Below are 26,691 nucleotides of genomic sequence, written 5' to 3'. Positions count from 1 at the left end.
AAAGCATGTATAAGAATGGAAAAACAATATTGAAAGCTGTATGCCCTAACAGGTATTATACAAAAGATAGGATATGTTACATAAAAAACCTTAATATGTCTGAATTTTTGCTTCATTGTTATATAAAATGTTAATTTGTGAAAAGTGAGATGAAGTACATTATTTTTTCCTATTTTTATTTTACATACACTATTTGAAACATCTTTTAGAGCAGCATTAGGTATTTGTTTCATTAATAGATAGGAACATTTTGTGTTAGAGTAAACTTAATTTTTCCAAACTAACTCTCTTATCTGAATACAGCAATAAACATTTACAAGATTATATTTTTTTTGATCATATAGTTTATGTATAAGGTATCAGTTTCTTGGGGGAAGTATTTAAAATACTGCTCAGCCTCCACATTTTCTATTGACTTGATAATCTGACAACTCATTCCAGCAGCCTTAAAGTCTGACATATTTTACACAACATTATCATCTGCTTATTATTATTATAGCAGCCATATTTAAGAAGCAGATAGTTTTTTAAATAAAATATTATCAGATAATCAAGTAATGACTTATTCTTCAGGGTAAATTAATTTAAGAAACTACCCAGTTACAATGACTAAGATAATGATTGTACAACTCTTTAGAATTTTTTACAACTTTTAGTTAGTAAATCTGGTTTTGTGTATATTTTCAAATCTTTTTCATGTAGTCTCTTAAAAATAAACATAAATGCGCAAGTCCAGCTTGTTCAGTTTCTCAGTAGTATTCCAGCCTCTCTTGGTATCTTGTCAAACAGTCTTCTTAAAATTAATCTTCCTGCTGGAACTAGTTCTTTATAGATCATTTGTGATTAGGATATTGCCAGAGGAAGAAAGTGGGATGCTCTGTGTTCTTTCTTTGTTTTTTTACCTTTCATTGGAACCCCTTTGTGGTTTAGTGTAACAAACATCTCCTTTCCTTTGTGTGTCCATTTTGCAGAAGCGTACGTGTTGTAATGGTTCTCTTCAATCAGTTCAATGAAGTTGCAGTCCTCGTTGCACACTTTCTGTTGAGAGCAAATAATAAAATATGTTAAGGCAAGTACAAGTGTCTTTTTAAATACTTAGATTAGGGAAGGTGGGAGAAGAATAGGTGTTATAGACCCTGCATATTCGGAATATTTTAATAAATAAATTTGACCTCTGAGTATTGAATATTTTAGATTTCTATATTCCCCCTTAGTATTCCACATTTTAATGAACTATATAAGACCTAATCATTGAATTTACTAAATGGACATAAAAGTCTAATATGGCATACATGGTATAAGTCCAGAATATATTTTACTTAGTTAGGAATCTGTTTTATTAAAAACCATACAAATTCTACATCTCAAAATACCTCTGAGGTTGTAGGGATGTACACATAAGAGAAGTTTGCATCCATACCTTTCCATAGAGCCGTCCTGACTTGTTCATTGCCAGAAAATATTCACTTTCCACTCCTTTGATTGCCACTATTCCAACTGCCACCGTTCGGATTTCTAGAATACCTGCAAAGGTACACAGCAAGGGCTGTAAAATGATTGGTTGTTCTCCAGTTAACTTAGCAGGTTTAGTTGAACTAATATTCTGCAATATTTCCATGTTTATTGAAAATCTGAAGCAATCATTCTTGGAATACAGAAAAATTATGTATATTCATGTGAAGAAAGGGCTGGACTTTAAAAATTCCCTCTGCATGATCATGTCTGCATAGAGCCACTTTAGAATTGTATGGTGGTAATTTTTAAGTATGTACTGAAGTTGTGATGTCAGTATAAGTAATTTCTCTGTTTTCAGAGAATCAGTGTAGATTAGAATTTATCAGGGTTTCGTTTGGAATATGTCGTTGGCCATCAAGGTTCACAGAATTTGTGTAAAGCCTTTATTTTGAAAACTTGTGTAGCAGTATCATCCCCTTGAAAGACTGTAAACCTTAGAACTTGTGAGTGATAGAAAACAGACCACAGTCTCTTAAAGAAGATAAAGTATTTGCTTGACCTCTGTGTGCTTTTATGACTGATCGGAGCTGTAAAGATACGTGTATTTGAAAATCATTAAAGGCTGCCCTGAGAGCTTATTTATTCAAAACCAGAAAACATTCAGTGTTGTTTTCTATAAACTGCTTTATTTTCATCTCATTGATACTTATCAGCAATACTTTCTTTAGTCACTTTGATACATTTAAGTTACCTGCAGCATAACAAATATTCTTTTGTTAATATTAAAAAAAAAAAAAAAAGGGAAGGCAGGGGGATTATGCAAGTTATTAAGGCACACCAGATTGTTTTCAAGCTTCTTGTCTTCAGTAATAGTTTAGTTATACATCTGAGTTTGAGCTATTTCTTTCAATATTGAGTCATCGAGAGAACTCTGCCATAGCAACTGCTCTGTGACTCCTCCAAAATGGGGTCTTTCAAAGGCAGCCAACTTGAGACGAATTTCCAGAGCTAAGCATGGGAGGGACAAGTGATGGAGGTGGGAGAGAGGCATGTGTTAGATTATCACCTGAATTTCCTCTTTAACAAAACATTTCCTTTTTTCCCTTTCAAGTTGGCATTGACTTTTCACAGGCACGTGGTGAGAGTTTTTCATTAGTTAGGTTTATTTGGAAAGGCATTAAATACCTTCGATATTTCTCATTCCCTATACATTTTTATATCCTCTTGTCCTTTGCTTTAATTTGTGTTGTTTAGCTTTTCTCCTTTATATTACTGATGTACAGTCCTAGAACATATGGGTATTTTTTTCTTCCTATTTTCTTTAGCAGATCAGTTCCCTCTTCTCATGATGTGTGCACTGCTGGGCATTCAGCTTGCAGCATTTATACTTCTGTACTCTCCTATAATGCTAAGCCAGCTTTTTTTTAAGTAAAGCTTTTAGAATTCTTTGACAAGTTCCACTCTGCTGCGGGCCTAGCAATAGTTGTAACAAAGGGCAATTTGTAACCGAAACTTACAAAAATTATATTAACTATCATTTAAATTTCACTTTAGAAAAACCACAGTGAGGCTAAAAACCAGATGAACATCTGCATTTAGCCTAACAAAGAACATAACAGTGGAAGGGATCTCTGGGTCATCAAGTCCAGTGCTCTGCTCTCCTGGGAATTGCATCAGATAATTCTCTTTTCATAAACTTTGCCAATACTAAATTAGAGTTGTTATTTCTTTGCCCCCAGTGTTTCTGCCGAAGGCTGTTCCCAAGTTTGATTTATTTTAATGGCTAGAAACTTCATAGTAATTTGCAATCTGCATTTCTTCAGTGACAGCTTATATCCATTTGTTTCTTTGCCTCTGCTTGCCATTAACTTAAGGAGAGTTTTTTAAAAAAAATCTGTTTGAGTTTACTATTTATACAGAATTTTTAAAAATGAAGGTTTTAAAATTACTTTTTAAAACAAGTCATGCTAATAGGAATTGAGATTTCCTTGAGTAAGCTGACGTTGGCTGAAGTTGCAGTAGTAAGAAATCCTACTGCTTTAAAAAAGGAAATGCCGAAAGGTTTTGTCCAAAGCAATATTATTATTGTTACAATTTTTACATTATTTTTTTAGTTTTTTCATTTTCCTGAAGTAGATTGTGACTGACTTGTTGGAGTTACTTTATTTTGGTTTGGGTTTACTTTGTTTTTCTACTGTTAGTGTCTTTCCTTGTCTTAAATGAGAAGCTTTGTTCTTACATGTTTCCTGAGTAAAGGTTTTAAATCCTTTCAATATCTATTCATGAAAAGAAAAAAGTCACCAAGCTAGGATGGGAAAGAGAAAATTCTTATACATTGATTGTTTCATTGAAATACTCTTTTCATACTCTAAAAACCAAAATTACTTTAAAGGCATTCTTAAATTAATAAGATATTGATGAGGAGAAATTCAGAAGACCAAGCTTCAGCAAGGTCGTGAATATCCCCGATTTCAAAATTAAAATGTAAACTGTGTTCTTCAGTTGCTTTATCTAAGGCATCCCCAGAAAATTTCAGAAGAGGTTTAAAAAAAGACTTGAATATACCACAAAGCAACCGGGAAAGAAATCAGATTAAAGCCAGGAAAAGAAAAATAAAACAACTTTGAGATGGGCACCCAAAATTGAAAACAACTGTACTTTCTTTAAAATCATCATGAAATTCCAAACAATTTTATATGGTTGTATGGTCAGTGTATCAAATGTAGCTTAAAATTCCTGTAGTGAATGAAGTTTCCTACAGAGCTGAAATTCCTCTGGTGGATGTAAAAGACACTCAGCAGAGATGGGCTATAGTTTGTCTTTGGAAAAGATGCCTATGGATGATGGCAGCAGTCTTTGGAACCACTTGGTGCCAATTAAATAACACACAGTTGATATAAAGTAGAAAAAAAAATTTTAAAGTAAAAAAAAAGAAACAAAATGAGCCTTTAGACAAACACAGTTTCAGTGGGGGAAATACTGGGTTTTGGAGAAAATTTATGTCATAAATGAGGTGAGTTTCCTGGCATTCTGGTCCAGAATGACAGTTGTTCAGTACTTTACAAGCAGACACTTTTATGTCTAGACTTATTCCACAGCCATAGCCTGAACAACAGGACATTACCTCAGGCTGGAAATTTATGCAGAAAAATGGGCATTTAGTTATATCACTGATATAAAATTGAGCATTGTCACGTGAGATGATTCTTTCTCAGTGAGTGGTATTTGATGATTTTATCACCTGATATTATGTGTTTTCTGTTCCAATTAGTATCTTCAAATCAGTCTTTTCATCTTCCTTTTATTTGTTAGACTTCTTTTTGCTTTTACAACACACTGGCATTGTATCTATTAAACCTTTGCTTTTATTGCTACCCAATCTGTTTGCAGACTATATTAAAGTAATTTCTATGAGTATGCAGGCATAGTTGAATAGGCAGTTTCTTTGTGTTTGCCCATAATATCCTTAGACAACAATATCTTGTCCATAAAAAGTAACGAGCTTTGTGATTTAGCATTTACTCATTTGTCAGCTAAGAGGCTGAAGGAGCAGATGCAGCTCTGGCTCCTGAAATCTGTAAGGAATCCAGAAAGTGCTGCTCATCCTGAAGATCCCATGGGCAGGCATAACCTGGCAGGGGCTTTTGGCAGAGGAGGGGCAGCAGAACCACAGAGGGAGATCTTCTAGGGAACTGCCCCAGTATGGTAGGATTATTCAGGAAGATTCTGGGAAGCACACATTGTGTTCAGTCTCTCATCAGCTGGCTCTGTTTCCAGACATTTCATATGTTGCTATGTTGCAGGTATCTCCTCAGTGTCTGTCACATAAGGTTTCTGGTCGCTGCTCCTCAGTTTGCCAGTCACAGTGTCTGTAGGCATTCATTCAAAGAGATATTTTGACATCTGTTACATTTTTCAGAAAGCTGACAAATTTTTTCCCAGTACTATTGTGTTCTGCCAGGTATATATGTTGTGAGAGCACATATGATATGTACAGCACTTTATTTCTTGTGGCTCTCTGTGCAGTGAAGTTGCAAAGAAGCAGTCTGTTGCTGATTTTTAGGGGTAAAGAGGCTGGCACTGACAGTTCAGCACTTGTGAGGAATGTGTTTGTGAAACACTCTTTCCTCAGCAGAATTGTCTTTAAAAATAAAGTATGTGAAATCTTAAATAGGGACATAGGGGCAGAAAAGACTTGGATGGAAAATGAGTCAAAACAAAATGTAACTTCTAAATTTCACTAACTTGTGTTTCTCATTAATTGAATTTGGAGCACATATTTATGAATTCAAATGACCTTTGCAAATGATTCAAGGCCAAGGAAAATGATCTCTTTACTTAGAAGACACTGCATAATCATATGTAATGTAAACTGTTCTTTTGTTCTGGCATTTAATAAGTTAATGTTTGTGCCTCTTAAAGCCAGAAAATACAATTCATGATGGTCAGTCTTGGAAAACTTTCATGGTGTTATTGGTACATGTGTGTATTTGGTAAGCCAGCACAGTAAATACGTTCATTGGCTGGTGCATTACACTTAAATGTTTTCCCAGAAGAGTCTTATCAGTGAAATGAATACTTTCATTGGATAGTTTTGAAAGTAATTTTTTTCAGGAAATGTTTTTCTCCTTCTTTTTTTTTTTTCTTTAGTATAGTATCTATATTGTAAAGTATTTGTGCAGTTTAAGTAATTTTGAGTCTTAATTTTTTTTAATGGATGCATCTTGAAGTTCATTTTTAGGTAAAACAATTTGTGTGTTCATTCTCTCTCAGATATAAAAACTAACAGTAGATAAAAATTGCTGCAAATAAAGGTATTGATTTCAGATATTTTGTAATATGACTTAATTTTTACCTTTCCCTATTATTAAATTAAAAGTGATAGAAAGTAGAATTTGCACTTCTACTGAGTACTTCCCTTAGCAAGAGAATGAAGGAATGTCCTAGATGGTACCTCATAGAAGTCCTGTTCATAGGCTTTTTAAGTAGAAATAAATGTACAGGTATATGTTATAATGCCTTTCCAAGCAGGAGGTTTCTCCAGCCCAGGAATATTCTGTCTGTTTATATGATTTTAATGAACAATTAATTAACAGAAACAAGTTGGTACATACATTCACTTCTACGTTTTTCTGTCTTCGTCTTGTGATGCTCAGATTTCTGATTTATGTCATAAACACATATATGTTGTTATTTACAGCACAGAAGGCTAAAAAGTTCTTCAGGGGAGGGGCTTTTTACCATATCTGTGCATGCATTTGCTGAGCATGTGAAGACTCTCTGAAGCACTTTAAATATGAATATGGCTGTAAAAATGATCTGCACAGAAATAATGGATCTATCAAGGATTTTCAGGAGAACAGTTGAAGCTACTGCTTCAGTGAGGTGCCAGACATCTGGATATCATGGAGAAATACTCAAAGCACTCAAAACTCCTGGGTTTGTCCTGTGTATAATTTCCAGGCAGGAAAAATTGTATTTGTCTGAGGAAACGTGATTAACAACAGAGAGGTATTCCTTGAGGACTTGATGCAGCACATTGCTCAGCATCCTTGAGCAGCAGAATTAGCTTACAAGATTTAGTCCATGTACAGAACATTTGATTAAGCACAAGTAGCTGATGTTTAATTACCCTTCTGCAATTCGTCGGGCACAAAAACGGGAGGCATACTGTATTGAAATCACCTAATTGCTAAACAGAAATCTATCAAAGTATTTTTGGTACTCCATTAGATTTTCATTTAAAATTTTCTTTATCTGCCATTACCTTATCCATAAATTTCTCCACTGTTTTCCAGTTAGACAAATTAATTGATACATGCATTGCTAGATGCAACAACTTTATGATAAACCATTGTCCTTGTGATACTCAACAGCTGACAGATAGTTGGTTAAGGAATATGAGCCATGTCAAGGTTTTTGAAAGAAGCTGCTAACTTGATAACTGAAAACAGTATAAAAAAGGCAAAGTAAGAACCAAACATAAGAGGGAAGATACAAGAGGGAACTGAGATTATTGTTTAGAAATGCAGTTATTTTACTTACAAGATCTGTTCTTTGCATGTGTACTTGCACTTGTGGGTGTTTACCTTTATGACAAAAAAGGAAGGGGTAAGCCATGTTCCACTCTTAAGTCTGTATTGTTCAAAGTATTTACAAAGTTTCTTATGCATCATCAAATGTATAATCTGCCCTTCCAACCATGGCTGTGTTGTTTGAACTTTGAGACTGATGTTTGGAAATCCGCCTTCCTTTTTACTTTAAATTTAACACATTTGTTCTGCAGTGGGAAATATTGAAAGCCATAATGCATATTTTTAGTCATTTTTAAAAGTGAATAAATGTAATGCAGTGCTCATCAGTATACAACACTCCATGAAGTTTACCTCCCCTAATTACTGTAGTGAGAATTTCACTGACCCTATTGCAATTAATAATTGCTAAAGAGAAATACCTTAAAATTTTCAAGTATTTTTCCTTATTGTACAACCTGTTTTGCCTCAGTTTTGTATTAACTCTCTGTTAATTCTGGTGAGTAGGAGATAGTTTTATAAATCAAATGCTTCATTCTTCATTGAAAATAGTGGCATAGTAAGAATTAGTCAGAATGCTCTGACTCTAAATTGCTGCTTTCTGTGCATATCTCTTTTGAACATTAGCTATTCAAGCCACTCTATTTCCAGTATTTCTCTTGATTTAATCTTCAGAAGCAAAGGGTGTGACATTTTTCACTAAAGTAGGTTGTAAAGTTGTGGAGTTTTTCATCCAGAGGTGTGACTTGTGAATAGCAGTACACAGTAACAAGTGAATAACACTCTGCCCCAGGCAGTCCTTCTCTTGGGAATGTCTCATTAAACTTATTAGAAGCCTTTACTTCCCTGATCTCCACTGCTTTATATAAATATTTTCTTGATCAGCCTCTTAGACAGCATGTAGTCATTTCTCATTTTTGCAGGAAACTACATTTCCCTCCAATAAAAATTGCCCTGAAGCTAAACATATGGTTATAATGAAGAATAATATTATTTTTTAGAATTAATACTGTCATGTAAAATCCAAGTCTTAATCCTCAGTCTGAAAAAGTGCTCTCTTATTACAGCATTAATAATTTACTGATATGAAAAATGGAAAAAAAGAGTGGAATGACTGTTTACAAAATGTAATTGTTTCCAAGCAGTAATAAAATTAATGATTTAATAGTTTAGAGCTGAACTTGTACAACAAATGCTTTCCCTACAGCTCAGATGAAGGCTATTTCTAGTATTTAAATATTTTGTGCCAATTTTACTAGAATAAATTATGTTTTCAGGCTCTGCAGACTTTCAGAATGTAGCCTCAAAATACCGAAAGTAAATGTAAAATGTTGCTTATTAACCTTTTCACAGCAAATAAGATATATCCAACTAGAGGTGTAAAACTTCCCAAATTCATTTTCAGTGTCTAGAGTTATTTTGATTATCTGAACTTGGAAAATTCCCCATAAGACCATAGCCTCCTGGTTTTCAAATTCTTTAAATTTAAATCAAAGACTTTAAATGGATTACTTTGGCTATTAAAAAAAAGTGTTGTTACTGTGCTATTTTGTGTTTTCATCTGGTAATGAGCTGTGTTTGCTCCTTTCCCTTTCCTGAGTTAGTGATCACAGTTGATGTAGAATTAGTCCTGTCATTTCTATGGAAGACTTTTTCTTCTGTTTTTCTAAGGAAAAAAGGAGCGCATGTTAACGTGCCTTTTCCATGTACAAGGATTTCATTCTCTGAATTGTGTTCTGAGGAACATTAAATCCAGGTGCATGTCCTGTGTATCACCTGTGTGAAACTGGCTGCAGGCAGTCACAAAATCAGCCTAAACAGAACGTGGCAAGGGGTGCTGGATTTATTCAGCTAAATGGGACAAAAATAAATCCAACATAGAATCTGCTCTTATATGAAATATTCCCTGAGTTCAAGGCCTTGCTGTTTTGTTCTGTGTATTGTCCTGTCTCCAGCTGTTCCTGTTGCAGCTTTTCTGGTTCCTGAAGCAGGCTTGACAGGAGGAAGAGCAGGGCCACATTCTGGAAACAAACTGAATCTAAGATCTGCCTTCCTGTGTTATTTGAGGGTAACTTAAAATAATACATCCTTGAGACAAAAAAAACAACCAAATATTAAATGCCTATGGATTGATCATAATGACATTCTGCAATGTGTTATCAATTAAAATATATAGTACAATACATTTTAATGGTGAAAATGGTCCCAGAAGTAGCTAATAACCAAAATTATTTAAAATAAGTAAAATTCAGAAAGTGGTTGCATAAGAAAGAAGGTGGCTGCAGTATTCCAGAGCTTGAGGATATCCTGAGGGGCCTATGGCCTAGAAATAAATAGTTTTAAATTGTTTGAAATTTAGTTTCACGTAGTTGAGAGCTCATTGCAGTCATAAACACTGCAATCCCCATTGAAGAGAGATTTCCAGCTCTCAGTAGTTATTTAAAATGTAGGGCAAACACTACCCAAATGAATAGATTTTAGTTCCATTTCTAGATCAGATCTGTTATTTTGTGCAGGAACAGCTGAAGCTGGATATCTAAATATATCAATTACAGTGTCTAGAAGAACACGAGCAGGCACTACGTAATTCCTTCCAAGGTACAAAATGCAAGAAGCTGCAGAGAAAATCTTACTAACCCCTTGCTGCCTCACAGAGTGGGAATTGATAGAAACCAGCTGGCTCACTCCTGCCTTCAAAACACTACTGGACATATATTTGAGAGGCCATTTGAGAGGCCTCTCAAATTGTTCTGGTTTGCTGCTGACAAATAATTTAGATTTAGTTGAACTTTCAAAATCTATATAAGACCAGAGACTAAATTATACAGTAAGAGAAGGAGAAAATTAAAACCCCCTCAAAATCAAAATCAAAATCAATCTAATAATCTAATTCAATTCTGATAAATAAATTAGGATTATGTAGCTGATGTTTCTCCTGTCTTGCTCAGTATATGGACAAAAATGTGTATCAGTTATCCTACCATTGTTTTTTCAAATACCTTAGGTCATTCCTTGTCTTAATTTTGCCAAAAGTAATTAATTTCCTTATAATTACGCACTGTTTTTACCAGTCTAAAATTTAAGCCTGACTGGAAGCCTGACTTTAGGGAAATCAGTAGAAAATTTGCCATTGCACACAGGCAGCACTTTGGAACCTCTCTGTTTACATAACCAGATATTTGTAAATGTGTCACTGTCATCCAATTGTTATCTTTAGTTGTTATCTCGCTTTACAATTCTATAGCAAAACTGAGAACAACAGTAGCATGAGCACCAGAGAGAAAATTGTTCCTCTGCTAAAGGACCAGTTGCTGTTACCAGAGCAAATAGACTGTAGGAGCTGCAGGCAAACTTCTCTTTTGTTCTGTGTTTATTTGTATGATTTTTAATCTGCCTTTTAAAATTCAGCTCAGTTAACCAGTTGGAAAATTTGGACTCCTTTTCAGTTTTGACTTCGAATGCCAGGATGTAAAAGAAATCAGGTGTTAACCATGTTGAATCTGGTGATAAAAGTGTCCATGCACACTCTTATTTTTGTCCATGTGCATAATATCAGGAAGTCTTTGAGAAAATTATTTCAATTAGAATAATGTAAACATTTTCTATTTTTTAGAAATAGAAGCCTTTCTGTGCTTTGCTTTTTTTTTGCATTAAATAGGAGTAATGGCCTCACTTTTCAGTGCAGTTGTACCCTGAAATTAGAAACCAGAGCTCTAAAACTCACATTCCGTGTGTTGGGATAGAATAGTATGATGTTATATTATGAAAAGAAGTTATCAGTCATAGCTAATATAAAAAGGGAATGGAATAAGTAATATATTGAACAATTAATAGAGCGTATGATTAGCCAAATTGTATTTCTTTATGTTTTAGTTAACTTCAAAACATTTTTAATATATTGTTGGTTGTACATAATCCAGTTTCCTATTGCTTTTGTTCTAATTTTTATATCCCCACGTGTGAATCAGCTCAGTTATATTTCTTTTAATTATCAGTTTACATTAGCTAAAGAAATAGTGAGGGAACATAGAAAGGGACAAGTATGAAGTTAGAGCTGCCTTGTTTTCTTGCCCATTGTTCCTTTGCGTTATTACCAAGAACCCCATATAAAGTATTCTCTCAATTAATAGTAGTAGAAACCACTTCACTTTCTTTACCTTACCTTTACCTTTCCATTGAACTGTGGAAAGTTTCTTGTGGCCCTGAGCTGTCTAAGGAAGGATGTGAGCTCTCTTGTACCTCATTTTCATTTTCTCGGCTCTCGAAGCGCACGGGTACTGCTGTATCACTGTACAGTGACTGTTTGTAATAAAGATATCTGTGACCAGTCTGTTAAAGGATTTAATAACTTAAATTCAGATCCATTCTGGCATCCATATTGCTATATTGGTAGAATTCCAGATTTCCATCTCTGACAATAATCAACCAACCTGTTTGATAGACAACAGTGCAGTGCACTGGCATAAGTGTAAAGACATACTTTTCTCTTGACCTTGAAACAAATGGCAGATTTCATACCGCTCAAGCATTAGAGAACAGCTTCAGTCAGGGGCCTTTGAGAATGTTCCACTTTTCAATTTCTTCTGCTACAGTTTGTTCTTATATGTAGTGGTGTCATGAAATTTTGATGAGCTCCACGGAAGTACTACATAAGCAACCTGTAGCAGAATATATGGACCTCTTTAAAATCTGGGAAACAGCTGGTCTGTGAGTGGTAGATATTTGAAAACATGCATTTCAGTAATGGGCTTGAACAAGCAGGGAAGAATAAAATGTTCGTTTTAAGGAAACAGAGTAAAATGAGATTTCCTCCATAGTTTATAAAGTTAGACGACTCAAGTAGTGGTTAGTGGGGTTTTCATGTAAGAATCTGGACTGCGTAGCAGACGTTGCATTTGCAAATAACGGGTTTGCAGCTCTTGTATTTTTATTTTGTGGTGGATTTGCATTAAGCTTACATAATTCTGTGATTGGCAGACTCAGTTTAACAGTCTTTTTTGAGTCTGCCTTGTATTTATGATAATTTCTGCTCCTTATGGTACTATGCTCTCCTAATGTTTGCAACATAAAAGAATAGTGACTCCATAGCATTGAACTTAGCAGGAAAATTTTGAACTGCCTTGAAGAGTGTGCAGTTGAAAGAGCACAGGGCTTGGCTGTGCCTGTAATGGTATATTCTAAAATGTATAAAGAAAACCTGTTCTTAGTAAAGGATTTGCTATGCTTTTTGCTCTGACTGAAACAATTACGGCTATTCCAAGCACTTCAAGTGGTGAAGAAACCTTTTCTTTCTTTGCATAAAATATCGATGACTTCAGCTGTATTGCAGTAAAGAGCTGGGGAAACACTACCCAAGTGTACTGAGATGATGATTGTTTTTTTCCACACAAAATGAAACAAAGTAATTCTGCTGTTTTTAACTTCATGTTTTTATGCCACTTTAATTCCCCTATGAGTATCAATATATTCTTGATTCATATGTAAATGCAAATGTTCTAGGGTAGGAAAAAATCTTAGAAAACAAGATTATACTTCTACTGTTGAATACATATTCACTATGAATAATGCTATCAGTTTTTAGTCAGTATAGAAATGTGAATCTGTAGTTTTAATATTGGTCAGAAAAACCTAGAATAAACTTCCAGTAATATATTTCATATATAAATATAAATATAAATATGCACATATATTTGAAAAGTGATAGCTAACTATTTTTCACGTTGAGTATCCCAAATAGAGTACATTCTGGTGTACTGTGCTTCTCAGAGCATATCTTAAGTAGAATAAATAGCGATAGCAGCATTACTCTTACATAGATATTGGTAAGATAGAGAAATCATTCTGATTTGAAAGTCAGGAAGAGATTAATAGTGGAACAGGAATTCCATTTTTCTTTATGCCCGGTATTTATTACCAATGTTATGAAACGGTATCTTAAAGTAAAAGCACATGGATTTGCAGAAGCAATAGTTATTATTTGCTATATTTTAAAATAAACTCCTCAGCCATGAATAGACATCAGTAACAAAACTTTTACTGATTTCATTAGAGCCAGACTTTTACAAATGGCATGTATTTGTCTCTTTCCTAATATGGGTCTTTCAACTCTTGAGCAAACTTTTCCTAATGAATCACAGGGTTAGATAGCTTTTCCACTAGTCAGTAACTTAACTCCTCCACAGCTGTGCAATATTCTTCACTTTCAACAGCAGCTATTTAGACCATCAGTGATAGTTTTCCATAGTTCATCCCTAAGTCAGTATGAATAGAAAAGCCATATTTTGACTTTTTGTTGGAAAAGAGCTAATGCTGTACTTCTTAGCAATTACTTTCTCATGTTGATTACATCTCTGTGTTGTTGAGAATTTATTTCAATCAAACACCATGCACACAGAGAGGGAATTGTTTTTTTCACGTAGAAATCGATGTTAATGAAACAAATGTGGCACCGTCTGACAGGGCTCAAATCCGACTTTTTTGTACAATACCACCTGTGATGTAGATTGCAGCACATGTAATTACAAGAGATGATGTAGAATTCTTAGGAATCCACTGACAGAGGTTAGTTTGGGGTGCAGCTGCCAGATAGCTCTTGAGAGGCAAAGACAGAAAGGAACCATCCTGCTATGATGGGTCTGGTGTCAGAGAGTAAACTCGGGAAATGAGCACTATAACAATTCTCCTTGCTAGGCTTAATTCAGCTGAAAACATCCAGAACTGCATTGTTGAAGTATGAATAAGACAATATAATAAATTGGGATCCAAAGTCTTCTGTATTTAAAGTGTTGTATACAGACAGAAATATTCTTTATTTTGCTACATCACCTTAAAAGAGGTGATCACAGACATTCTAATTGTGGAATCTGGGTAGTCTATTGGGGAAATAATTTGTACGAAAGTAGTATTTTATTATATTTATTATATTTTATAATATTTATTCCATTTACTTTTGCTTGAATCTGGGTACCCTAAACAAAGTTATATTGCATTCAGAAAACAGTGAACAGTGAAATGAAGAGGAAGAAAGGGGAAAAATATTTTCGTAATGGCAGTCATGATTTTACTTGAGCCCTAGCAGGAGAGAAATGTCTTTATTGTATGTATGCAAGATTATCACTTACAAGTGATTAGGACAAAGTCAGAAAATATGGGTTCTGTAATTTTGGTCTCCCACAGTTGAATAACAGTGGCAAATTGCACATTTTCGTAGATACTACCTAAAGTGACATAGAAATGTAAACACCATATATATGTTGTGGGGTTTGGGCCTATGTGTTACCCTTCTTAAATGTAGCTTGAAGTGTCCTTTGAGTAGATGTCAGCCCTTTTAAAGAACTGTCTCTGGGTTGTCTGCAGATCCTGTGTGAAAAGGACAGTGTGCAGATACCTTCTTGTGTTTATGGGATATTTTGTTATCTAAGAAGAAATAGTCTTGTTTTGACAAACATAGAAGTGTATTCCATTTCAAATGTTGAACAGTTCTGAATAACTCTCCAATAATTTCTCTCTATGATTGTAATAAATGTATCTTGTATGACTAGATCATTTTCTGTTTAAATTATACTCGTTGTTACTCATCAGTTTCTCTTAATTAATCTGCCTGGATCAGAGTTAGGGTGTTCATCACTGAACTGAATTTGGGCGGTTTGCCTTAATTTGAAAATTCTGCTTTTGGTCTAATGATAGTTTTATGGTTTTGGTATAGACTGGTTTTGCTTCCAGTGTTCCCTCTGGATGAAAGTGCCATTTCAGAAGTTTTCATTAGAATAATGTGACTAAATTAGAGGAATTCAAATTCAAAACATTGGATTACTTAGCTAAAAAAATCAACAGAGCATGATTTCTGCGAAATATGTGGTAATAGTTTCCTAGAAAGATGTGGTAATTTTTTCTTCTTTAGTTTGGTTGCATGATGATTCTCTTCAGTAATATAGGCTGAATTTCCCAAGTCACATAAGGATGCAATCAGAAATGAAGGCATGCTAAGTCATTTTAGTTTGATATTTGGTAAAGGAGGCTGAACAACAGTTATCTAATATAAACATTCTGATTGAAATTGGTGTATAATAATCTAAGAGCTTGGTTTTATTAGTAGCTATGTTGTTTTTATTGCTCAACTTAAAAGGCATTTAAATGGATGAGTATAAGTGGCCTAGGACTCTTGCCATTTATTTTATAATTGGAGCAGAATCTCCTAAGGCTACTCTCAAAATTGATGTAACATTTTATTTCCTTTGAACTAATAAATATCCACTACAAGTCCAACACAAGTTCACCCAAATATGTAGTGCTGCACTGTGTAAGGTAGGAGAAGTAGGAGAACATGCCAGACTGTCTTTCACAGCCTCAATTAGAAAACTTCCCTGGCTGCTGAAGGAGATGCTCAGAGAGAATGGCTCAGCTCTGTGAAAGAGTGCCAATACTGATGGGGTGGCAGGATGCAAAATAGAGCAAGAGGCTCAAAGCACCTGTGTATCTAATTACATACTCATGAGAGGAAGGAGGGCAGCACCAGGCCCTTGTAGTTGGCCAGCAGTTAGGAGAGGAGGATTCCTTATTGGGAAGAGGCTCCCCATCTGTTTTCTGCTGGGATTTTCTCCACAGTTCTTATGCTGGCCCTTACCTGGTGTGGTAAGTGGTACTTTTTTTCCTGAATGGATGAATTGTCTTTTTGGAATCACAATTGGGGCATGAAGAAGTATCTTTTTTCTTTTTAATTTTTTTTTCTGACTGGTGTGCAGTGTTTTAGAGCTCTAAAGAACTTGCTTGCCCTGGGAATTATGTACTTTTTTTTTGTTTTGGTTTTGGTTTTTAGTCTCCGCTGGAAATACTGAGCAGAATCTGCACGCTCAGTAAATAATGTAAGAAGTTTGGAACTTGGAAGAAGAGTGGAACTTACTTAAATAGGAAGAATGGCTTTTTGCACCATTAGTTTGAAAGTACTTGTATACCATTTCACTTTTGATTAGTAGCAACGTTTGTAGGCAGAGGACTGTGTGAATTCTGTCACACTTGTGGTTCAGATGTGGTCAAAGATGTGCTTAGTACATGGCAGAGAATTCTTTTTGTGCTGTGTTCTAGTATGGGATTGCTAAGATGGTGCTGAACTGATGCAGGCACTACTGCTGTGTGTGGAATTCAGTTGGGATGAATCTCGCTCTGAGTGCAAATATTTGTCCCTGTCCTTAGGTAAAGGTAGTATTACAGTTTTTTACTGTGGCATTGGGAAGTGACATGGCTGTGATGTCTTCAGGAATTCTCAGGTGCAGTTTCTCAAAAGCAAACTTAAAAGGCTGCTGCTGAGGGAGATCTTGTGTTGGCCTTTCCCATAGCTCTTGCTGTAAGGCAGCTCTCTCAAGCAAGTTTCATTATTTGAATCACTCTGTGCTGGATTTATATAGCTAGTTCCCTAAATCCTTGTAAAGTGTCACCAATAAGCACTCAAAAACTACTTGGATTTCTGTGTATCATCTTGCACATTATGTGCAGTCCCCAAGCTGCCTGAGCTATTCCAAAGGAAATAAATTAGCATGGTGGAGTTAAAGTTGCTTTGAAAGCTGGTGAAAGTTGCAGTTTCCTATTGTGTTAGTACTGACTGCACTCTCCAGGATTCAGTTATCCTTTCTGGTTTACTTCAGAGTTTCTGTCAGGGAGTACAACTCTTGTTTTCACAAGGAGCTGCACAAAAACTGTTTGCTGCCTTCTTCCCTTGACTAGATCAGCATTTTCTCCCAAATCCATCTGCTTAGTGACTAGCTGGAGAGCCTGGACATTGCCACCCTTAGAGATCCTGTAGACCATTCAAAGGGCAAGTCTATCAGCACCATATAAAGTTGTGAATGTGTTATACAAGAAGCCAACAGCTCTTGCAGTGAGCATTTCCACACACCTGGCATGTAAAATTCCACATCTGCCACTGCATTCCAGCTGTGCACCCAAACAGCCACTGAACAAGGGCACCAGTTCACCTGAGCAGCTCAGGGACTGCAGCACAGATTCACATATAATCTCTTCCAAAGATGATGTTGGTTATGGTTATTTTTTCCCCCTAATATTTTTCACCTCTACATGACATGTATGTTCATCTAAAAGAATTTCTGTGTTTAACCGTCATAAAGTTTTGGGTTTTGCCTTTTTTTTTGTTTTGTTTGAAATATCAAATCCCATGTGACATTTAAAGGTCATAATAAAACATATAAAATTAGCACAGATTATTAAGGAAAATTTGCTTCTTTTGGTTGGGACTATTTTTTCCTTGACAAGATACAAAAAATTTTGAATACCTTATCTTCTAGTTGGACAAATATTAAAATTCCAAGGTATCAAAATAACCAAGGACAAGTCTGATCACCTTCTTTTTATAGTCTATAGCACCTCCCAGTGTCTGTTGACACATTTAAAAGGAAGCAAACCAGCTTACCAAAAATGGAAGTACTGATGCTAGGAAACACCTTGAAAAAAAATTTTTTTTCCAAGTTATGGGGGTATTCAAAAAGTATCATTATTGAAGTGATGGAGAGGAGTGGTGTGTGTTGATCCCTGTTGAAGTCACTGTGGTTGTTAATGCCATGGAATGGTCATGTTTGCTGTTTTCATTTGTAGTTTGGAGTTGTTCTGACTGTACTCTGACTGGGCTTAATTTTGAAAAACTGGACGCAGAAGGAAGATTTCAGTGTTTTGAACAGAGTATCTAGACCCTTTAATAACTTCATCCTGGTTTTGTTCTTTGTTTTAAAAGCTAAATAATAGAGCCTATTGATTTCATTGGTATTTTTATTGCTTCTTTGGTGTGTTTTCATGAAATTGTGAGCCACATCTTGAATATTCACTTCTAACTTTTCAACGCCAATTGTTACAAAAGCTTTTTTCTATTTGTATAAATGATGTCATGTGTTATGAAAGTTTTAAAGTGTGACAATTCAGTGCTATGATTGTTGACCTCTATTATGTTACTGCCATAAAAATTTTCACTATTAACTTTTTATTAATAATGTTTCTAAATTGCATACACCAGAAGGCTAACTTGATCCTTCTTTCATATCCAGAATTAAAAATAATGTCAAAGGTCAAACAAGACAATTGAAATGCAGTTGCCAAATATAGTCATAGACAGTCAATTATGCAATGAAAGCAGTGTGCCACCCATGAAGAGTAACAGCCTACATTTGTGTAGACTTAATCTGTTTTGATGAGAAATGTGTTCCAAAATGTACTGCTAGTTGATAGGTCTTGGAGTGTGGAACAGTGCAATTGTATGGTTTAGGATGTCTTGGTCTTCCTAAGCTTTAAGGAAGATGAAGAGGAAAGCCAACTCTGTTCTGTATTCCAGCATCCCAAAAATCTGAAACAGTCACTTTCAGATGCTCAAACAATACAGAAAGTTGGAAGCTTTGAAGGGAAATATCTGGGTTTAGGCTTTGTTTTGCAGGACAGACTGTATAAGGAATTGAATTTTATACCAAATTCTATTTGCCGCATGGAAATTGTTTCTTTAAGATTCATCTGATCTCTGTGTTTTTCTGCCTAGCTACTGACTTCAGGACTACTAGTTCATTTTCTATTAGTCAATTAATGTTCTATTATCAAATTATTTAATATTTGTAGTATTAACACAATTCTTTTGTGGTTTGGAAGTTTTTTCACTAATATTTTTTAAACCTCTTTACAGAGAGGTGAATAATTCTTTTTCATAGAGGCACAGAGAGTTTTTGAAGGATTTTCTCAAAGTCTGTAAGCAAATTGCTTAGAAGTTTGGATTATCCTCAAGTCTCTTGAGTCTCAGGTCAGAGTCACTTTAGGACATTTTCTTCAGGATGGAGCAATAATATATTTAATGATACAACACTGAATTTTTTGAAAATTTGGAAATTGTAAACAATGTAAGGGGGAAAGCTGTGGGGGAAAAAGAGCAGCAATTTGTCTTTTTATATATCCTGTAACTACTTCTGCAGTTGGCTGCTAAATTTGATTGAACATGCCATAAAAATGCACTATTTCTCATTTCTGATACATTTCAGTATTGAGACATTCAGAAAAACTGCCAAGTCACAGCTGAACTGATAGGAGGGTGTATCAAGGTTGAAGGAATCAGTAAGGACAATGGTATAGACTCTGATTTTTTTCACTGCCCAGACTGATGTTAGCTCAGTTTTGAGGCTCTCCCATGCAGGCATAGCCCTGCTGGTGTATGTTAACTTGTGGAGCTGCTGCCTGGGCCTGAGCCCAGAGCTTTGAGTTTTCCCCCACAGAGCTTATGCAATCATTTGTGTTCATGAGAGTGAGAAGAAAGTGAGTGTAAACTGCTACTGTCTGGCTTTACAGATATTTTTCAGCTGGCAAGTGCCTTAGAATAGACAAGGTGATGAAGATTCAGGAGGTGAATTGAGAAGTTGTAAACAGTTTTAATTGTGTTCTGTGGCACCCCTCTTATACCATGTCAATTGAGCAGTGATCTGGTTGTTGATACCTGAGACTGAAGAATCTTGCTGCAATCCTTCAGGGCTTCACACCCTGCTTTCTTCTCACCTCCCCAAGGCTAGACTCACCAAAAAAGTCAATACAAGCTGTAGGACAGGTACAACTCGGCTACTTCTGTTATCTGCATCTTTGCTGAAACCCATCTTCATCAGCAGTTGAGGGTGAAAACCTGGCATTTGTGATAAGGTGTAGGCTGAGGGATAGGAATAGATCTCTCTGCTGGCTGACACTTGAGGGTACCCCCAGTGCCACATAAAGACCTGGAGAGGCAGCAGGGGTGTCTGGTATATTAGGTTTGATTAATTACTGTGGGACAGAAATTCATCCTTGTTGCTGTGGGCTAGGTTTTGAGAGGATGTGTATATTATTTCCATTTGAATTAGATCTCTCTCTTATTCTCAAAAAGATTAGCAGAGTACTAATGTGAAGCAGAACCACTTTCATGTTAGTGAAGGTTTGTCTTCTGGCACCAAAGTGTTGGTTGAACCAACAGCCTCTTGAAAAACCAAAAATGCAGTTGCAGAGACAGACTTTGTTTGTCTGGAACACACATAACCCTGAACTGAATCTAGTCCATCAGCACCTGCCCTGAGATACCTGATTTTCAGAAGCTGAATCTTCTTGACTCTCTATGTAATATGTATTTAAACAACAGAAATGAAATGTATACAGTAACACAGCATACGTACATATTGCTGAAAACTTGTTGGATTTTGGTCAAAATAGAAGTAGTTTTCCAAGGTAAAATTGTAATCAAGATTTCAGCCATTTTATGTCAAGATCTCACTAGATTACTTTCTCTACTTTTTTGTTGTTGTTGGCTTTACTCACTGAAAAAAAGAGGAAATAGGCACTTTCTGGGTTTAGAGCACACATGGAATATGATAGGATCAGACATCTTAGGATTCAGGTTCCGGGAAGGCTTTTCTAGTAACTAAGAGACCCTTTGAAGTCTTTAAAATGAGATTCCAAAGGCAACAGAGCATGGAAAGTCCTAAAGCATCATCCAGTCATAGTTAAAAATCCTCTTGGATAGAGTCAAAACAAACTCTGATTTTTGCTGCCTTTTTTCTGAACAAATTCAAATCAGACAAAATTCTGAAACACAAACTGAAATGAAGGAAGGAGTAAACAGTGATAAGGAGTGATTTTTTTTTTCTATCAAAGATTAAGAGTTAGTAAATCACCTTGTTTTCTCCAAGATTTGTTCAGTCAGTCTCATGTTTTACAATCATGAATTCAAAAAGTGTGCTTCGTGTGCCCACTTAGATTCTTCTCCTTGAACAAGATGCAGAATTTATTTTTTTTTTTGTTAAAAACGTTCAGGCTTTGGCAAATTATAGTAAGTTTTTGTCAAAGAGAATTTTTTTATGAATAATGACAGATTTTTCTGGGTGACCTAACCTCTTGGCTGCTGCCTAATTCTTGCTTCAGATTTTCAGTGGGTGACTCTCAGTTCTCACTCTGCCATTTAGTTTTCAGATTGAAAGTAAAGCTGTCAGGTGCAAAGTGATTTCCCCTGCTTAGAGGAGATCACTGTCCTCTGATTTGATTAGTTCACTCTTGAGTTATCACCTTTATGTCCACCAGAAGGCTCTGCTGCTTACTGAAATGTGCACAGAACCATATTCTTGGGGTACCTAACAAGGTCAGCACTGTTGTAAACAGGATTTGGCAATTTGCTTGAACTGGGACAGGCACACACGTATTTCTTTAACTCAGCAATTAAATTCTAATGGTTTTTGAAGCAATTGAATGATAAATACAGATTATTTACAGTTGGTGAGTGAGAATTTGGTTCAGCATTTGGTTATGTCATGAAATTTGAATCCACACACACTTGATACAGTCACTGTTAACTAAAAACCTGAGAAATTTTGAAACTTTCACTATTTGTGCTGTTACTTTCATCATATATGTGTGTATATATTTTTTTATTTTGTAACTAAAGAAGTGTGAAATACAAAGACCCTAATTCCTCACCACCTTGGCATTCTTATAGTCCCAATTGTTAAGAAAACCTCTATGAATTTTGGCACTTGCCAAAGCTCTGATGAAGTTATCTTCCTTCAGACATTTCTCAATGCGAAGATTGTTCTTCACAATATTCATGCTTCACACCTCATGGGCTGAAAAGAAGTAGTTCATTTGATCCACAAAACTGTCAGGGCAGCTTCCTTTATGAAGCTAAGTTATTATATGTAAAAATATGGGTTTTTTCTTGTTTTATTTTAGTAGCACAAGTTAGCGAATTCAAGAGGGAAAATAATTTATTTATTACGTAAGTGGCAAATTAGGATAAAATGAGAAGAAACCTCTTGGAGCAACACTTTTCATGTCCATTGATTAGTTTGCAGCATTTCTGGCATTCCATCCTAAGAAACAGGTTTGATTTATGTTTTACTAACTTTCAGAACTGGAAATCATGGAACAAGAATGTTTGAACACACACATAAATACATCCTTTTCATCTGTGTGGTTTTAAAATTATGCTTTTCAGAGAACCTGGATAAAAGTAGCCTGTTTAAATTGTAAATTTTTTTTCCTTAGGGAAGGTGTACTAGTCCAGGTGGGTATTGTTTTTTCTGGGTTTTTTTGTCTGTTTTGCTTTTTGCCCCCTCATATAATACTATTATCTTTATGGTCATTGGTTTTAGTAGAGAGCCATAAGCAGATCTTCAGAAAGGCTGTTTACATCTTTTGGTGAGCAAAGGGTATGACAAAGAGTGTTTCTATACTAGTGCTACAGTACTAATTTCTTTAATTTCTTAGAAAATCTCGATTATCAGTGTTTGCATTTTTCTAGTCCTCTTTGTCTATATTTGCCTATTCTGCTTGTCCAACAAAAGCATTTAGGTGTTATTCCTTAAGATACAATAGATAAATCGGAGTATCAGACTTAAGATGGTGGGAACTTCCTAAATCCTTCAGCCAATTTAAAGATGGTTCATTACAGTGCACATCAGTCACCAGATAAGTGTTACAATTTCATTTAGTTTTTCTCCTCATACTCATTGCATTTACCAGAAAAAGGTTTTGCTTTTTTTTCCCCACTGCAATATAAATATAAGGCTTTAGTGACTCGAGTTTGTGCCTTTCTGTAATTTGTAATAGTTACCATCACTAAATTGTCATGAAGTGTTCAGACAACTGCAGGAGACTGCATCATTGGCACAAGAGGATGTGGTGTTCTCTAATGGGGTCATTAAAGAAAGTTTAAAGGTGTCATTAATGTGCTTCAGTAAATGGGATCCTTCAGAGCACTGAGAGCCTGATTCTGCTTGAATCTGAAATAATGCTAATTTGCTAACAGTTTTACTTAAGCATCATGGAACTAATAAAGCAACTCTGTATAATTAATTATTCAGCTCTAGATGCTGTAATGATATGTTTGTAAGTAGTAACAACAAAAAAACTTGGGTGCTGTGAATATTCACTTATCTGCATTAATTCAGAAGAATCAGTTTCAACAGTCAGTAACATTTTTTCCCTTCACAACTAGTCCTGTGGGTCTCTATTGTAGCAATGCCCTCCTGAAACTCAAAGGGAGTCTTCTTGAATATGGACCAAATAATTTAGTTGGCTGCTGGCCATGTGTTGTCTTTCAGAGGAATATGGTTATTCACTATGTAATAGTGTAGGAAGAAAGGAGACATATGGAAACAAATTTTAAAAGAAACAGGAACATTAGTCAATGGAGTTTTAGCCACACAAGTTGCCAAACACTTAATGTAGTCATGAAGTAAAGAAATAAATGATGAAGCCTACGATGCAAAAGTGCTGCTCTGATAGAAAACAAGCACTCAGCTTCAGGCTGAAACACACTAACAGTTCTTGAAGTTTGATTTATGGATTTCTTTGGCTGCTGCTGTTATAAAAAGCACTCTTTTATATACAACAAATTAAAACTTTTTTTACACAGCATTCTTGGAAATATATTTGTCCTTTTATTTGTCTCTAAATACTAGACCAGCATGTCCCTGGCCCCTTTTCATTATAATTTTGTTTTTAAATGTGCAGTATAATCCTATGTATTTTTCTGTTGCATCTTAATAAAGTAATGTCTTTTCAAGCAGATGTCATGTTTCCCTAAATAAACACACGTTTGTAACAACACAGAAGACGAAGTGGCAAAAATAGTGACTGTAAAAATTGACGTCTTCAAATATAAATCAAAGATTATGTATATAGGTATTTGTGTGGAAAATACATGTTAGTACCACAATTCTTTTTCCAGTTCAGAATTCGTATTTGATACAGCTTCATTAAATATTGTATGTCCATTCTCTCTAGATGAGTCATGGTTTTGGAAGAAAGGGGGGAGAATAGTTTTTCAGCATCATGATCATTGTAATAATGAACTGCAGAAACTATAATAGATTTTCTTCCTGGCTTGGCAAACTATCTAAAAGATTTTGCAAGAGAGTTTACATAATTCTTTCCATTGAACTTTCTAGTATTGCTGTTTTAATTGTTAACTCAAACACACCAAACTTTTAGGTAGTTTGTGCACTATATAATGTGGTTTAATATTTCAGGAATATTTTATGAGGAGAGTTGGTGGTTACACATTTTCATACATACAACCTTAGTTCACTTGTTAGAATAGGCTCTCTGTTTGATAATAGTTCCCAGCTGTAACTAATACATTAGCAGATCTACAATGTAGTATTTAAAATGACGCATTTCAAAATCAATAGCAAATGTCCTGCTGTACGATTAATTGGAAAGCTTGTTTTACACAATGGTCAGTACACGATACAAAACTTTTGGAATTATGGTAAATCAAGGAATAGGGAAAAATGATGTGTAAATTACTAAAAACTTAGGAAAAGCAAAAATTTTACTTACTGTAGTTGTTGTTTGCTTCTCTTGTCCCTTTCACTTTGCCTCGCTTATCAATCCTCATATACCACTGAGTTCGACAGAAAAGTCTTCTCACTCTTACATCCCCCCCTTCCATATAATCATAGCTTCTGGTGTGTCGCTCAGGGCTGGAACAGTTCACATTTGTAGCCATTTGCTCTGGAGTCATGTCATTGCAAGCTAAAGATATAGTGCCCATTAGAAAGATAATGTAAAAGTATGATCTGTAGAGCAAAATTGGCAGGATCCATGTCAGTATCCATTTGTGCATTATAGTGCAGTGTTCTGGGTGTTCATGAACAACATAATGAAAATTAAATCTCAAGTAGGCTGTTGCTCTTAGGTCACCGACCTGCCTTCTGTCTTTACGAGTTACAGATTCATTTAAGTGAGATTGCTCCCTCTTCTAGAATTCTGATCGTTATTCCTTAATAGTTAATGGCGAAATAGAAGAGCTTCTTAAATATCTCTTCAGTCAGAATATCCTTTAAAGACACAAGTTATAAAAACCTTTGTTGTTGTGACCTTCTTTACTACTTGAATTTGCTGCTTGCACTGAAAGCAAAAGATCTGTGAGAAAAGGTGCATGTGTAAGTCGTTATGCTCAATTGTTACAAATGTGCAAGGATACATTATGCTAATGAAAAGTACTACACAGAAATACATGACATGCTGAGCTCATTTTTAAAAATATACTAATGCATATACAATAGATACATCTCATACAACTTTTTACATAACCAAACATTTACACTCATTTTAAACACAGTTCTCTCTTCAGTTTTAAGTCCTTCCAAAAATCTCCTCTTGATTAATTTCAACTCTCATGCATGATAAAATTCTCCTGATTACTTCATACCTATATATTTACTATTAGCACAATCTATCATATAACTTTTCTCTAGTTCAGGTTTCAAAACAGACCTCATGGCTTTAGCCCTGTGCTTTTATTCCTACCCTTTTCAGATTGTTAGTAGAAACAGTTTTCTTAATTCTTTTAGCATCTAGCATATAGAAATAACGATAAGTTATTAGCTATTAGAAACCGTTGAATGATCTTGTAAAGGACAGATAACTTACTTGTTCCTGTTGATAAGAGCTGGATACCCAAGTACTCCATTTCTGTTGTCTCCTTTTTGCAACATGAGACACTCTACTGTAGCTACAAACTTTCTCAGCTCAGAAAGACTCCACCAGAATTATAATTGTTTCCATAAATCAACAGGCTGGAGAGATGGTGTGTATGTGCTTATGCGTGCGCGTGCATGTGTGTGTGGAGCCTGTTCAGTCCTTTTCGATAAATACCTTTGCTGACCTCACTTGGAAGCAATTAGAATTTAACCAGTCAGCTGTCAGTTGAATGCAGGAACAAAAGTAAAAGGAGACTTGCATTGTATCGTGTCCAATGGTCATCAGAGGGAGCTATGTACATAGTTTATGCTTTAAGTCTCCAAGATTCTTCTTTCTAAAAACGTATATTTTGTGCTGTGTGGATAGAATTGCTTCACATGCTCGTTAGTGTTTCTGTGCTCTGGTTTAGGTCAGTATTTTTCTGTCCTCAAAAAAATCCTCCTCTTTTGTACTCACATGCTTATCTCTGTGCTTTCAAATCTCTTGTGCAGTTTGGTGGATTCATAGTCTGCTTAGTGCCTTTCTGAAGGATACGTGAAAAGTGGATCTGTTACATACCATGGAGAAGAGTGTGCTGTAGCCATTAGAGATCATGAGGTGTATTTTTAGATCATGGATTTGAAAAGAGGGACCACTGCACTGAGGTTTTATTTGATCAGCCACTAGGCGAAAAGGAGAACGTATATTTGGATGTTTCCAAGTCTGACATTCAAACACAACCTTTATCATC

The 26,691-nt window shown here is 35.4% G+C and overlaps 1 protein-coding gene across 3 annotated transcripts; it reads right to left on the bottom strand.

The window, feature by feature from the left end:
- Positions 1-26,096, bottom strand: FGF7 (fibroblast growth factor 7). Of its 3 annotated transcripts, none has more exons than XM_033070751.1 (4): positions 25,911-26,096; positions 24,816-25,400; positions 1,421-1,524; positions 1-1,038 (listed from the first exon to the last, which is right to left on the bottom strand). In XM_033070751.1, exons 2-4 carry the CDS (start codon positions 25,099-25,101, stop codon positions 844-846), a joined length of 585 nt encoding a protein of 194 aa, XP_032926642.1. In that variant the 5' UTR covers positions 25,102-25,400; positions 25,911-26,096; the 3' UTR covers positions 1-843. The 3 variants fall into 3 exon arrangements, with proteins under 3 accessions (XP_032926642.1, XP_042635606.1, XP_032926644.1); XM_042779672.1 differs by having other exon boundaries at positions 24,816-25,054; XM_033070753.1 differs by having other exon boundaries at positions 24,816-25,010.
- Positions 26,097-26,691: the final 595 nt, after the last annotated feature.

The sequence above is a fragment of the Catharus ustulatus genome, chromosome 12, assembly GCF_009819885.2.
Source record: "Catharus ustulatus isolate bCatUst1 chromosome 12, bCatUst1.pri.v2, whole genome shotgun sequence".
In the NCBI taxonomy this organism is placed as follows: domain Eukaryota; kingdom Metazoa; phylum Chordata; class Aves; order Passeriformes; family Turdidae; genus Catharus; species Catharus ustulatus.
This window is presented reverse-complemented; position numbering and strand designations above follow the sequence as displayed.